The sequence below is a fragment of the Poecilia latipinna genome, unplaced genomic scaffold (assembly GCF_001443285.1).
Source record: "Poecilia latipinna isolate Pla-1442-1.1 unplaced genomic scaffold, P_latipinna-1.0 Scaffold409, whole genome shotgun sequence".
Lineage (NCBI taxonomy): Eukaryota > Metazoa > Chordata > Actinopteri > Cyprinodontiformes > Poeciliidae > Poecilia > Poecilia latipinna.
The window spans coordinates 78,840-95,018 of NW_015113025.1; the positions used below are offsets into that span (position 1 = coordinate 78,840).

Consider the following 16,179-nt stretch of genomic DNA (forward strand, 5'->3'; position numbering starts at 1 on the left):
AGTACAAGAGGTATGAACATTTTTGCAGCTGCCAGAAATTTGAATGCCATTAAAAATCAACTTGTCTACTCACACATACGTAGTATACAAACCTGGAATAAACACCTGCTTATTTCATAGGCTCCACTGAAAGAGCTTCTTCCCTGGACCATCTGTGCAGCCAGCAGAGTCCAGGCCTCCGGGGTCAGAGGAATCGTTACATTAAAAACCACAGAGAAAACAACTGCAATGGAGGCACCGAAGCAGAGGATGGGCTGATGTCTCCAACTGAAGAGGACGGCAGCGGCTATGGAGCATTCACCCTCCCCTGTCGGCGATCTCACTGTCTGTCTGAGGGATTGTCAGGGCTGGGGATCCCCTCCGCGCCTTGCCCCGCCTTCCAGGGGCGTCGTGCGCATACTACTCAGGTTTGATCCTGTTTCTTAAGTCTCCTTTCCTTTTTTTTGTCTTTCTTTTCAGTCCATTTTATTTTTTTTCTTCAGAAATGAACTCAGATTGACTTTGTGCATCAGTGTTTCTCAGGAAGTTCAGAGGGTCAGGACCACAGTCAGTTTAATACTTATCCTCGTGAAGACAACCAGACATTTCCTGCCGTTTTATGTAAACACTCTGCATGTGTCTTTTTTTTGTTTCTGGAAGAGTATCCTGTTGCTTTTGCACACATATTCTACAGATAAACATCTGATTGAGACATTTTAGCTCTATTTACAGCATTTTATTATCTGCAGCTGAACAAATCAAAGATTTAGAGATGTCATGATATGTGCCTTTGATGTAAAAAAGCCATCAGGAGGGCAGTACTGAAATAGTTAACCATGCAATGTGTTCAGCTGATTTTCATAAACTAAAGTGGTTATTTTAAATTGTCTGACAGAGCAGAAGGTTGTTGGATATAAACAGAGCAAAACATGGCAAAAAAAAAAAAAAAAAAAAAAAAAAAAAGAACCCAGATTATCTGTATTAAGATATTTTAAAATGTGAAAATCAGATGTCATTTAAAAATGAAATCTATGGAATGTAACCGTCGATGCAGGATTTCTATGCATTGAAAACCTCCAGAGGTGTGATGTAATCAAGTTTCTTTCAGTATGCACCGTTTGTACTCAGAAAAGTAACATCTAATCATTTATGCATGATTTCAACTGTCAGGTTGCGTTATGAAAACTTGAATTATGTATTCACCATCAAATTAGTTATTCAGGTCACTGAAAGTGCAGTTTCATTCAGGGGTTTGTATTCGGATGGTTCAAATGGACATGCATCAATAATCCCAAAGCAAATAAGTTCTGGATTCGCCGTGTGTTTCTGTTGGACAGGACATCTCGGGTGCTATGGGAGATGGAAGTGAGTACAGCGACAGCGGCATCGATGGCGTTGCCACAGAGACGGATGCAGACGGCGAGCTGATCTCCCGGCGGTGTAAAGCCATGTCGGCCTCGTTCTCTCTCTACTCGGCAGCAGAGAGCAGCGTCTTTAATGGCAGCGACAGTGGGAGCAGCAGCGCGGGTGGAGGAGACGGAAGAGCTGCTGTGGGATGCAGAGGAGGAGTATATGAGAATTTCCGGAAGGAGTTAGAAAGTCAGGTCTGTGTTTTTTTAAATTTATTTTTTTTATTTACACACCTTTTAATGTGTTTAATAATCTTGTTTTGTCTCTGATCTCTTTGTCTTTCAATCATTCATCAGACGAATCAGGGCAGAGATTTCCCTGAGGAGGCCAGTTCGGCTGTAAGTGATGAGCAGAGCAGCGGCACTCTCAGCAGCGCCTACCCATCTGACACGTTGACTGGCTGCGCACAGGGCACAGTCAGGAAAGCTGGAGCTTTAGCTGTGAAGAACTTCCTGGTTCACAAGAAAAACATGAAGGTGGAACTCGCAACAAAGCGCAAGTGGAAACAGTACTGGGTGTCTCTAAAAGGTACAATCTCATAGCATTTTTTGTTTGGGTTAAAATAGAAGAAAGATTTTAACAAAAATGACGTCACACAATGCTCCACTTCAGCCGTGATTCTATATATTATACAGTACAGTACAGAACTTAACCACATTGCATTGCATATTATCTGATATAAAAATGCAACTCTGCATAAGCATTATATCAACATCATTAGACTTTTTATTTTTTTCTTTACCATGGACTTTGTTTTAAAGAGTATCAACGGGTTGTGGTTTGATTTTCTTAAAGCCTCCTGTTTGAGCGTCATCAGTAATTTTCAGACCTTTTCTGGCGTTCTCGCAAATGCTAAAGACGTTAACTGTATCCCAAAGCAGCTCTAAAAAAATCCCCACTGGGCCTGTTTCTGTGGTTGTAACATTCACTTAAGTGCGTTCTGCTTCTTAAAGCCTTTTTCCTTTGTGCTTATGGTGAAAAACATTATTATATGAAGAAAACCTTGCAGCCATAACGTCAGACTTGAAAAAGCATCTTAACATGATCCTGATTCGTTTAATCTTCCACACTCTCTCTCCTGTTAGAATGTAATCACATCAGACTAAACTCAGCCGATGCCCTTGTTTGTCACCCTTACTGTTTTCTCACTCACAGAGCTCTCTGTGGCTGCGCATTAGCTCTGCTCAGCCTCATCACAATTTAATTTTACGGCAGGATCTGAGTCTAATCCAATCTGGTCCTTTTAAAATTCATAAGATACAGAATCTGCAGCTGCATTCCTGCCTGCATCCTCTGTTTATTTCAATTTTCTAAAATAAGCAAATGTGGCTTATCTTCCTGACCTTGGGTTAAAAGTTCATATCAATAAGTAAACAGTACTTTGGTTTAAAGAAATTAAGTTTGTTTGTGGGCTTATCACAATGTTTTCCTTTCCTCCCTCTTTTTTTTTCTTCTTGTTCTTCAAGGCTGCAGCCTCTTCCTGCATGAATCAGATGGTCGCTCGGTAATTGACCATAACAACGTTGCTAAACATGCCTTGTGGGTGGAGAACAGCATTGTGCAGGCCGTGCCCGAACATCCCAAGAAAGACTATGTCTTCTGTCTTAGCAACTCAATGGGGGATGCATTTTTATTCCAGGTGAGAAAATCCATTAAAAAGAACAACTTCCAAGTGACATTTTACTTTCTAAGGGATTATCAATATAATTGTCCAGAGAAAACACAACTAATTTAAAAATCAGAAGGAGTGCAGACGGATGGCCATGAAATATTAGATTTCCTCTGGGGATGTGTAGGCTATGTGTCTGACACTTGAATACGTGACCTTTGGCTATGTATGGAGAAATGACAGCCCTGTGTCCATGTGTTTGTTTTATGTCTGACATGTTTAAAGGCCACACTGTCACAGTGTGACAGTGATCCACAGCAGTGACTATTGCAAATATTGAAATTTATCTATTTATATTCATGAAATTTCCTCATAAGGAATAGGGGAAATATTATTTAAATGGCGATAAGATTAAATTGACAACGTTTGTCTGTTAAACCAATGTTGTAACTTGAACATTAATTTATATAGCTGTCTGTTGCATGCTTCAATGCATTCCATAAATCATTTGTGAAAATGTTGAAGATGTGGTTATATATACATAACATTTTAACAACAAGCCGCGAGGAAATGTAAGCACAAAAGAGCTGAGTGTCAATTCAAAAGTTGATGGAAAATAATTTGTTATATTTGTCTTAGTCTTACAAGTGTTCGATAATTTAAAGGCCACTGAGAAGGTAAGCAGTCATTATAAAATTCTCCAGCTCACATTTTGCTTCATAAAGTGGGCATTTTTGTGGTGACGTATGGTGAAATGTGCTGACGTGACATTTCTGGAGGCATTAAGGCTTGGAAATTTAACAAAGTGGCACAGGAAATTAAATCTGCACATAATTTGTCAAATAATGGCTTTTGTCTCTCTAAAAAGACTTTTTTGTTTCAGAAAAGGCCATTTTAAAAGTATTTTATCACTTGGACAAACAATGCAAGCCCAACATTGATTTTGTTTTATTTCATACCTTCATTAGCTTTACTTTTTTATTTGTTTTGCTCTAAAATATGCCATCTGGCCTTTAAGCTATAAACCTATCACTACTACTATTTCTTAACAGACATCAGGCCAAACCGAGCTGGAGAACTGGATCACGGCGATCCACTCTGCGTGTGCTGCAGCTCTTGCCCGACAGCACCACAGGGAGGACACCGTTAGGCTGCTCCGAACCGAGATCCGCAAACTGGAGCAGAAGATCGACATGGACGAGAAAATGAAAAAGATGGGAGATATGCAGCTTTCCGCTGTCACTGATGCAAAGAAGAGGAAGACCATACTGGAGCAGGTGCAGAACAGAGAATTGTGATAATCTATAACGGAAATCTGGCAGATCAACCGGATGCAAAGACTTATCATATTTTTAAAAGGGCATTTCCGCCGTCTCTCTCAATACAGCAAAACGGGCACAACTCGTCCTGGTTGTTCTGACTTTGCATACATGGCACATGAATGCTTGGGATATCATGTGTCAGGAAAGCAATCTTATTTTAATCTGTGAAAGCACATCCTTCAACTTTTAGTATCTCACTGAGTTTGACACTAAATCACCTTCTCTGTAGAGTGTCAATCAAACAAAAGAATCTTCTTTAGAAGCATATGGAACCACAGATGTTTTGATATATATATATATATATATGATATATATATATATATATATATATATATATATATATATATATATATATATATATATATATATATATATGTGTGTGTGTGTGTGTGTGTGTGTGTGTGCCTGTGGCATCATACAAAATCTCAAAGACATGCTGAAACACATGGTAAACACACCTTAATTCTTCTGTGTTTAATAGATATATATTTTTTTCATTTTCACTCAAACAAAACCTTCTTTTCATTCCATGCAGGTGTGGGGGCGTGGTTAAATTATACACAGAATGCTTTAATGTAAAACTGATTAAAACGACTTCCTGAGATTTTAGCAGGCTGAAAGGATGACGTTTTACATAAAAGGCAAACAAAAAAAATCTTCTATTTAATGGAAGTGTTTGACTCTCCTCCATAAAGCGATGTTAATAGTTAACCAGGGTAGTCAACTGCACCTAATTTGTTTTAAGGGCAACATTTGGAAAAGCTTGTATTTTATAACAGGTTTTACAAAAGTAGTAATGTGGTTGGGAATCTGTGTAAAATTAAAAGGCATCGTAGATAGTATTTGTATATCAAGCCAAACAAACAGACGACGGCAAAAACTAATGCAAATGAAGCCCTGCTAGTGTTGTGTTCATGTTCCACCTCCCACGGCCCACCCTGCGATGCTCTGCACACATCACTGCAGGTCGGCAACTGGTGGGGGCTGTGCTGGTGAGTAATGTCTCGCTGCAGGGGCTTCAGCACTCCCACATAACTCCCCTCCCACAATGACCAAGCGACTATGTAACACCAGGCAAGCCTTCAGGCTTGTTCAAGGCTTTTTTTTTTTTTTTTTAAATTAGTTAGTGGTCAAATTTGAAATAAATTAGTATAATAACAGGGAGGTTTGCTTACGATGCATAATTACCTTTCTTGGACGCATTCGGTTGTTTACACTCCAAACTTTTCTGTTTGTCAGATTTTTTTGTGGGAGCAGAACTTGGAGCGGTTCCACATAGACCTCTTCCGCTGTCGCTGCTACCTGGCCAGCCTACAAGGTGGTGAACCTCCAAATCCCAAACGCCTCCTGGGTTTTGCTTCACGTCCCACCAAAATGGCCATGGGTCGCCTTGGCATCTTCTCTGTGTCTTCCTTCCATGCACTGGTAGGGCAAAAAAATGATTGTGCACACAAACACACACACTCCCATATAATATCCATGTCTGGTGAACCATTTCCAGGTTTTTCCTCTCCTGGCTGTTCTTCTTTGAGCAAATTAGAGCTCCTGAACATATTGCACGTGTCCTTACATGCTTAAGTAGGTATTTTGTTTGAGGCTTCAAACAGCCAACCCTCAACAGGAGCTCAGCTTGGAGAGTGCGGGTGTGTTTGTGTTGCTGTAAATGTTTTGTCATATATGCCTGCCCGAAAAAAAATTAATTTCTGCTTCATTTATAAAGCAAATACGCTGAAACAACAGGCGTCTCCAGCTTTTTGTCTTGACATTTTAGCAAAAGTTAATAAATATTTTTGCAATTATTGTAATGATACAAAAATAATTTTGATTGTGTATGTCAGGGGTCTACAACTCCAGTCCTCTTTTGTCAGCTCCTTGCAACTTTTAGATGTGTCTCTGGTTCAGCACAGCTGAGTCAAATAATGAGGTCATCAACTTGACTCTGGAGAACTTGACCTCGTACCGAAGAGGTAATTCAGCCATTTCATTCAGGTCTGCTGGACAAGGGACACATCTAAAAGCTGCAGGACATCGGCCCTTGAAGACTGGAGTTGAAGACCTCTGGTGGAAATTTATTTTATTGCACATTTGGACCTTAACTTCATCTATTGGCCAAATTAAAATCAGTACACAGCCTTCAATGTTAGAACCAGAAACTCCAATGCATCTTGTTGGGATTTGGTGGAAGAGACAAACATGTCGGAGAAGTGTTTGGATGTTGGGAGAATGAGTGCTGAAACGAGCTGATTAACTAACAGGTTGCAGATGTGAGGGGAGAAAATAGAAGGTAGACTGAGGAGAGAAAAAGAGAAAATGACACAAGGGAGTTAGGAGTAAACACAAACAGGGGGACTGGGAAATAAAATCTAACCCAGACAAAAAAACTGAGCACAAATAAATAATAAAAATAATCTAGCTAAAATAACTAAGGACAGACTGAACTAAAGTGGAACAGAAACAAGGCCAATCTGATCAAGACAAAGAATAACTAAGGCAAGCACAGACCACAAATAATGAAAAATACAAAACAAACCAAGAACCTGAAAGTAAACTTTCCCTTATGTTGTGGAATTTTTTAAAATCGTCCCATCCGATAAAAATCACAACAACATGAAATGACGTCTGGTTGTTGACAGCTTTAAGTTATGACACAACCCAGGTCATTATCTCTGTGCTATGTTTGGTATTTGAACGTCTTCAAGAATTGCCAGAATGAGACGCCAGAAGAGATGACCTGCACCAGCGTCAGCAAAACCGAAAGGGAAAAGAGATTAAATTTATCATCCTGTCTTAATACAACATATTAAGGGTTTTAGTTTACTCAACAGAATCGGTAACACTTTATTTGAAGGGATGTGCATAAGACTAACGTAACACTTGTCATGAGCATGAAGGAGTCTTTATGCTCATTCGATAAATAATGGCACTTTTAGTGCAAAGTTGCTCTAAAAGTTGCATTAAAAGTCCATTAAAAATGCCAACTTTGCATGATTTTGTAAATTATGATAATTTACTGCAAAGTTGGCATTTTTAATTAACTTTCAATGCAGTTTTTAGAGCAATTTTGCATTAAAAGTGCCAAGTGCCAGACCAAGACTTTGTGTTTTAAGCTCACCTGTGCTGTCTTTTTAATCAGCACCAAAGTTGTTATGAACTTTGGTGCAGATGTTATCTGTTAGAGTTCGAACTAATCCTCTTAAAATCAGTTAGCGGAAATGAAAAAGATAAAAAAAAAAAAAAAAAATGCTGAGACAGCTTTCAAATTCCTCAGAACTTAATCTGATTAGACATCTGTAAAATGTGGTGGAATATAAAAAATCAATCTAAGAAGGCCAAGCTAGAAACTAACATTCTCATGCCTCTCATGATGCGCCACACAACACCAGACGCTTAGCTGGCATGTGCAGGAAATACATAGTTGTGGAAGGATGATTCTGATAGAGTGTCATTTGATGAAATTATGTTTCAAGTGGCATCACGCTCTGCTGAAATGTCTTGATGGGAAGAGATATGCAAAAATATATCTTTCTACACACACAGACACGCACAGCTGCTGTATTTATTTTATCTGTTTTTTGGGATTGGCGGATCGATATAAACTCTGTAAGTGAGGATATATCCCTGAGGCACTTTCCCACAAACAGGCTTAACACTTTCTGCTCCCATCTCTTTTCGGTTTACAGCCTCTCTCATCCTTTAGCTTGTGTCCACTCTCCTCTTGCTCCTTTTCTTTTTTCGTACAATTGTGTATATTTTAATAATAATAATAATTCTTTAAAACAAAGCATATATGTAAAAACATAACATGATATGCAGTAAACTGTAACTTTTCCTTTATTTCACCTTTTACTTCCATTCTTTTTTTATGCTGAAACAATCTCTTCCATACAGCCCAAGTAGGAAGCGTCTTACAGAAGGTTTGATCTATTAGCTTTAAGCTGTGCGTGTCACGAGCGGTGATTAGACAGCACACTGACACAGCTTACAGTAGGCACAGTGTGTACACACACACACACACACCCCCACACACTCATGCTCTGGTGAAACATAGTGAGTCTGAGCTGCTCAGTGTTCAGGACTTGAGTGTGAATTAACCCAGAAATGCCAAGAGCTTTTTGTCTCTGTTCTTGCAGTGGGTCACTGAGCAGAACTAGAGGGTTATTTCTGATACTGCATTTCTGTTACAAAAAAAGCTTTTGATAATGGCTACATTATACACCTCCTATTCCTTGTTAATGCAATTATTGGTAGGGGTATTCTATTCAGTATTATTTGTCTCAAATGTGAGTTCTATGATGAATAGATGTTATAGATGTTATTGATATTACCCAAATCATGAGTTGATGTGGCTGTATTTTAACGTTAATCTTCTAACTTACAAAGTCCTAAGTCTCAAATATCCATTCTTGCGTCTTTACTTTGACAGGTGTCAGCCCGAACTGAAGGCAGCATCAGGAAGCGAAACCAGGCTGTGCAGCGAACCTTCAGTAAACGGCGCAGCCGCTTCTCCTCCCTCTGGGGTCTGGACACCGCCTCCAGAAGAAAGACCAAAGGACATCCCTCAGCTCAACAGGTCTTGATACATTTCACCTTCTGACTGAAGAATACATTAAAATTAATTTCTATCTCATTATCTTTACCAATAATATAATATTTCTGAAAGCCTTAAGATGAATGTGGCAGCTCTGTAAATATTTAAAGTTCATAAAATCTCTACGGCTTTGTGTGTATTTGGACTCTAATCTATTTTTCCTTGTTCTTATAGGTGTTTCAAAATGGGATGGATCCTGTAAGAAAACCGTTGGAGCTCATGTTTGAAGACTCAGCCAGCGAGATATCTGTAAGAATAAACTTATATAAATTGTTACCTAAACTAATCTAATCCAAAAAAGTTGAATTGGAAAACATTTAATAAAAAAAAACAAAAAAAAAAACACTGGGACTTGAATTGTGATGCAAACTAGTAAAATTCAGTGTATCTAGATGCTCTCTGAAGACTAATTAGAAAACAGAACCTTTGAAAAATGATGAATACTTTTGAAAGGAGTAGAGGTGGTAAAACAATTTCTAGAACAGCTTAAGTTTATTTTGAGTTTAAAACATTGAGGATTTTCAGGTACAATTTGGGAAATTTTGGCATTTTATCGGAGCGACTCCTAATACACTGGGTGCGTTTAAAGCTAGCTAACTTTAAATTAAAGAATTTAATAATTTTACACTGTTGTATAAAGTAGGTCACAACTTGTCTCGGTTTCTTTGTAGTTCTCCGCCATGCTGTAACTAAAGTGATATGAAAAAAAAAAGGCCACATCAGAGAATGTTTACATCTATACAGTAATAATCTTCACAAGGCTAAGCACAAAGAAGCAGGTCTTGTTTTGCTGTGGGCTAATTACTCATCATTGTTTGCCTTTCTTATCCGCATCCTGTGATCTATGAGAAAGATCACTGGGGCATCTGATGGATCTTTGTGCTTGTATAATAGGATAGGGGCTTCTTAAGACCCCGAGGCCAGCAGCATAGTTGGATTTTCCACCTCCTTTGGTTTTGGTAGATGCTCTAGCTCTTTATGTGATGCTTTATCTGGGGGAGGCACAACATCCCTGCACCCTTTTGCACCAGTGAGCATTCGTTTGAGGTCATTCTCAAGCTATTGCTTTAACATTTATAGACATCCACTTCTCCCCCTCGATGTGGAGTAAGTGGACAAATTTGCAGGCTTATGAAAGTTTAAAATTAGCAGTCTCTCTTCCCACACACTCAGATAATTCTGGAGCTTACAGAGCCTTGGCAAATTATCAGCCCATCTCAAACTTTTCAAAATTTATAGTATGCTTAATGGATTTATTTATGACAAAATGAATCCATTAAAAACATGACTAAAAATGAAAAAAAACGTTCAAGTGGAGTGAATACTTTTGCAGGGTACTATACTTGTGGTGTATCAGATTCTTCTGCAGATTATTCTCCAGCTTCAGAAGAAGAATTGACAAATAAAATTTTTTTTTCTGTTATCAACAATTTTCCATTACTTTTGTAGTTTTATTAGATATCAAAACAAAAACCCACATCAGTCTTGACAGATATCCATCTCTTTATTCAGTTGCTCCAGGCAATTTCAGCCAAATCAGAATCCCATTAACCATCCACTAGAGACATCTCTCTCTGCTGATCCCAGTGAGAGAAACCCGATCTGATATTTGCGGATCATTACCTCAAATTATGCAGACATTAGCTACCAAAGTGCCAGGCAGTTTCACACCATCTGTTCTCACCTGTGTTGTTCTGTACTGTCCACAATTTACAGATAATTGAACATCCCAGCAAATATTTTAACAAAGAAATCGTCGTAGATCTCATTTGGATGTTTCTGTGATTATTCATCACAGATAAGTAAATGTGTAGGGTTTTTTTTTATTATTATTATTATTTCATGAACTAGGAAGGAAAGGGTCCAATTAGGCAGAGGTTGTGCAAGGACAAGCACTCCAGCTCCATATTTCATGAGAAGCGATAAAAAAAACAGCTGAAAGTGTGGGAGAGGAAAAGACAGGCCTCTGTCTGAACCTCGCAGACAGAAGAAAAACTGGGGCAATAAACCACTCTCGCTTTGAGGGCCCCCTGCGGCAGGAGGAGAGATCAATTTCCTTCCACCCACGCCCCACCTCAGCTGGCAGGGGGTGGGGGGAGTGGGATGACCGTAAAGAAATGCACAAGAGGCAGCATGCCACGACTTTTACTGATACACAGCAAGAAACCTCACATTACTAGTGAAGATTTTTCACCTCTGACAGGCTGGCCCCTATTATAAGACTATATTTATTCTGGGGAGACCGATTGTTAACATAAGAGGAAAGTAGATAGAGGAAGATTTTTAATATGCCTGCTGGAAATCCCTCATCCCCCCCAGCAGAGGAATCTTAGATAGACCAGGAGGGAAGCCAGATGGTGCTGAGCAGCCTGGGAGTTCAGGAAGTTGGGGGAGGTATTGGTCACGGGCCCCCCAGCCTGTTTTTTGTCTGGGGAAGAAAAAAAAAAGTGCCTTTTTTTTTTTTTTTTTTTTTGTTTGGCTACATGTATTTTTTTCCACACATCTTCATGTAGTTCGATCTTTCAAAGCAAACCAAACATGCACATGCAGATACATACTGATCGTAGACTTAAGGATCCGGTTTTGTTAACTGTCGGGAGATTATTTGGCAAGAACGACGGCGGCACAGAAGCGAGCTGGTGGAGAGCCGCACAGATCGGGGAAAGGGCACCAGAAGGAGAGGCACTGATCGATGGCAGGGTGGGCGGAATTGAAGAATTGAAGAAAAAATGTGGATGCGGTTACTTGATAGGGAGAGCTAGGTTACAAACAATGTGAGGGCAAACAGGAGAGATAAAAGGAGAGAGGCCGACATGATGGCCAGATTGTTCACTCGGATCAAACTGATGGACCTACAGATTACAGTCTTTGTACAGACTCATGTTGTAAAAATGTAAATCAACTCCCACATACAGAAAACAGCATGCATCTCAAAGAAAATCTAGAAGTTTTTCAGAAGAAGCGAATGAAATAAAATCTTCAAATCATTACATGTTCACCTTGTCATTTAGAATTTTTTAAAATTTATTTTAGTTTAACTAATGAGTAAAATCCACATGGCATATAAGCTACATGGATATAATGTTTTGTCTTATTACTTGCCTTTACTCTTATATTTTGTCAGATTTTGCTCTATGCAGTATACAAGTAAACTGCATGTCTGTGTTCCATTTTCAGAAAAAAACTGAAGACTCCATGAAAACTGTTCCCCAGCAAAGCGTTGACAGTGATATTTGGGTTCCCGATTATCTGAAGCCCTCCTGGGTTTGTCTGCCAAACAATCAGCCGGTCCTGGCCATCGTTCAGCCTGGGGAGACAACATTGGATGTCCTGAGCAGCGTCTGTAAGGTAGGCCACTGTTCAGACCATTCTTATGGCTTAACAACTTTTACATGAGATCCAACAGTGTGTGTTCGAGAGAACAGAGCCCTCTATGAGTGTATGTAACAGTGATGGCCCTCCCCCTCCTGTTGCTGCTGCCAGCTGGGCGAAAGAATGCTAGACTTTCTCCTGACTCACAAGAAGAAAATTGGTTATTGGAGATAAAATAATTTTTCTGTATTTGAGAAGAATTTATTTTTGTTTATTCTAAGAAACTAATTTGTGTTTAGTACTACTGTAGATATTTCTAGATACTGCAGATGCACAAAAGCTGCAAAAAGACTTTCTAAAACCTAAAGTATCAAGATAATTTTCTGAATTCCGCGATGCTGTTGTAAATGTGTCAAATACAGTTGATGATGTGAAGATTAATGTTAACAGGTTGATATACTTTTTCGTGCTTTTTCGTGCTTTTTTTTTTACTGACGAATTATCAAAACACCTCCGTCTTCCATTGGAAGGTCAACTTGACATGACACGACAAAACAAATACACATCAAATATTTGGAGCTACCTTGGAGCAACTGCACAAATTTCTTTCCTGTCTCGTTACTTCCAGACCCATCAGATCGAGCCCTCTGGTCACTACCTGCGGGTCAAGGTGTGGGTCGACAACCAGTTGCTTTATTATGTTCCAAAACCTGAGGAGGAGATATCTGATTTGGTGAGAAGCTGCATTTTAAGGCACTTTGATTTGTGGAATCTGAATTAGGATGATGCAATAGCCAAATTGTAATCTTATTGCAGATTTCATTTAATGTTATGCTTCAAAGGATTGGGACCCTGCATAACTGTTCTGAAAACAAGATAACTAACTGATAAAGCATGTTAAAAAAAAAAAAAAAAAACATGTCAAAATGGTAAAAATGCACCAAAAGATAATATTACAGATATACTGTAGGCAGAAGTGTTTTGGAGGACCTACCTTTCATTTTTCATTCCATAACTGCAAGAAAACAAAGACATTTTTTTAACATGATACAACATAAATAAAAATATGCTATATCATATTTAGCACTTTTATCTAGGCTGGCCATCGCCCTCCTATACAGTTCTTCTCAATTCTCATTTTCATTCTGGGATTTCTCCCATTAAGCTTAATTTCTCTGGTTGAATTTTAACAGGCCCCTCAATTTTCCATAAGCTTCATTGCAGTCTTCAGAGGTGAAGAGCATAATTGTAAATATTATTCGGTGTTAGTTTTAGTCCTGACCTTGGAATATTATAACAAAACAGTTCAGATAATCAGAGTGAGTGAAAAAACTAGCCAACTGTAGAAGTCAGTTTGAGTTATCAGTGGTTTTAGTTATTTTTTTATTACACTATGAGATGAAGTAGCCACCCATCTGAACTGTAGATCCATTTCATTATAAATTAATTTTTACTATTTTTGCCGCCCGTATGGAGGCAAACCTGTGCATTTTTTATGACCCCACATTGCTGACTCGATGTGCAATGCATGCAAAATTCCCAAGACAGTATAGAGACATTTTGCAATACCTTATGAATTATGCAACAATATTCAAAGTGGACTGTGAGTACTCCGAATAAAAACCCATTTGTATTTATGTGTGTCTCTGTTTGGAGTTATTCATATACACAATCCCTATTGCTAGAAATAAGCCTCACCTCATTATTCAGCCAGAGTAAACCCCCAAAATAAATTCTCTTTGTGATGATGTTTTGCAGGTGACATGCTGAACCCTCTCTCAAAGCACACTCTCTCCATAACTGTTTTTTTTCCTCAAGAGCCTTTTTATCTTCCTGCTTTGATCAGTGACTCGTTTCGCCCTCTTTCATCCTCCGTCTGTGATATTACATTGTTATTTCTCCTCGGTGAAGGCTATTACACACAACACAGACGTCTGTCTCTGCTGTTGCTTCATACACACAGCTGTGTCTCTGCTCTCAGGTCAAAACCCCATCCTACACTCACTCATTTTACAGTCTTAACCCAGCTTCTGACCCCACAACCTTCACATGCACTTGCTCTGCAAAACAATGCATGGAGCAGTTCATTCTTTATTAAGAGCAACAGTCTGACCTTATCCATCTTACAGCAATGGTATTTTTTTTCCCATTTTCTCCAATAAAATATGTATTTATTTGTATGTGTTGGCAGATCTACAAAGAAATTGAGATTTGCCCCAAAGCTACCAAGGTGATCTGTTTTGACAAAGCAGAGTCCAGCACCATTGGATACGGTACGGAGTTCGACACACTGAGAAGCTGTATCAAATTGATTCCTTAATGGGCTTTATTGAGTTGTGCTCTGATAATTACTGAAAGAGGGCGACTTAGAGGAAGCACGTTTAGTCATAAGTGGACCTAATTGGTTCATATTTAAATCGTTGCGGTGACCTTTTTTAAATATATATTCCTGAATAACAATCACACTCTTAAAAACACATTTCCCCAGGTTTCACTGTGGCAGTTACAGTAGAGGATGATGTACTGCGGCTTCATGTCATTGAAGTGAAACCAGGAGGCCTGGCTTCAGCTAAAGGTAAATATTTTAATTTTCTTAAAGCAAACCTGTAGTATGGACTACCTTAGTTTTAATGTCTGGTAGATATTTGGCCTCTCATTGCAGAATTAGTTAACTTTAAAAAAAATATATGTTGGCTGTGCGGCATGGACCTAGACCTTGAACCACAGTACTTTAATTTTCAATAGGGATGGTACAGAAGTTGTGATGATGAAAGTCAAAGAAAGTACAGATTATTTCACACAGGATATTGATTACAATATCATCAGTTTCCTAAAATCATGCAGCTCCAAAATATATTGAATCAGAATATCAATATGAGCAATCCTGATATTGTAATAGCAATACAGGGGACCAAGATGCTAACACTCACAGAGAAAGACGGACATAGTATTATGATGTTGAAAAAACCCCAAACAAGAATAGCAATAAATTTATAAGTTAAATGTAACTCATGTCATTATTACGATAAATGACAATAATATAATTATTGCATGTTTTCTTAATATAATGAAGCCTTTATGCTTTTATTGATTTCTTAGACAACAGGTATGAGCTATCTAGGTGAAAACGATGAAGCAATTTTAAAAATAAAGGGAGAAAAAACGATCAAGAATCGTGAACAGCTTCAGTGAGTCTGTAGACATATTTCAGCCGTGATGAAACAGAAGATTAATAAAAGAAGAGCTTCTGTGCGCTCATCAGAAAGTCTAAAAAGACATGACTCATGTGCCCTATATTCCGTGTTTGTCTGATGATTTATACATTTTTCCTTAAGGCGGGAAGTGCCTAAACCTTTATCCATAAGATAATACGATTCAAGGCTCTATTTCGTTTGTCTGCTTTGGGAAGGTAGATTTCAAGATCACCTCATCTGTCCCCCACTCACAGGTCTCTATCTTTTAAGCGAGGCAGAGAGACCTAATGGGTTTGAGAGACATGCAGCCGTTTCGTGGACACAGCACTAATGTATAGAAAATAACATGCTCCAGTACCATGTCCCGAGGTCGAACCAAGGTTACTCAAGTGTGAGATTGTGGCCTCCAGTGTATTAGCAATCAAAAAGCTGCTATCTTAGCAAGGCTGCATGCAGCCAGAGGACACAGCTGTACTGACTCTCCACCTCTGCTGGGAGGGAAAAAGGTTGTGTCAATCAGTGAGCTTTGGTAGTTGATCTTAGTGCAATGTAACACTGTTTACATTGCAAGGAAACCAAAGGTATTTTTTCCTGTCAATGTAGCTACTGTTGCCACTACTTTCATATAAGCATACATGTAAACAATGTGGTGCAAAAGTATTCATACCTCTTGATCTTGATTTTTTTTTTTTTTTTTTTTTTTAGATTTGGTCACATTAAAACCAAAAACCTCAAACAATTTTAATTGGGTTTTTAAAAGAACCA

The 16,179-nt window shown here is 38.7% G+C and overlaps 1 protein-coding gene across 1 annotated transcript in view; it reads left to right on the forward strand.

Annotated features, from left to right (window-relative positions):
- The window catches only part of LOC106950583 (T-lymphoma invasion and metastasis-inducing protein 1-like), an 81,259-nt gene that overhangs the window by 36,352 nt on the left and 28,728 nt on the right, over positions 1 to 16,179 (forward strand). The window contains exons 4-15 of the mRNA XM_015037530.1: positions 121 to 407; positions 1,317 to 1,583; positions 1,686 to 1,917; positions 2,856 to 3,028; positions 4,051 to 4,275; positions 5,560 to 5,745; positions 8,744 to 8,890; positions 9,083 to 9,157; positions 12,086 to 12,256; positions 12,849 to 12,953; positions 14,412 to 14,493; positions 14,709 to 14,795. Of these exons, the coding sequence (XP_014893016.1) occupies positions 121 to 407; positions 1,317 to 1,583; positions 1,686 to 1,917; positions 2,856 to 3,028; positions 4,051 to 4,275; positions 5,560 to 5,745; positions 8,744 to 8,890; positions 9,083 to 9,157; positions 12,086 to 12,256; positions 12,849 to 12,953; positions 14,412 to 14,493; positions 14,709 to 14,795 (2,037 nt within the window). The remainder of the gene's footprint in view (positions 1 to 120; positions 408 to 1,316; positions 1,584 to 1,685; positions 1,918 to 2,855; positions 3,029 to 4,050; positions 4,276 to 5,559; positions 5,746 to 8,743; positions 8,891 to 9,082; positions 9,158 to 12,085; positions 12,257 to 12,848; positions 12,954 to 14,411; positions 14,494 to 14,708; positions 14,796 to 16,179) is intronic.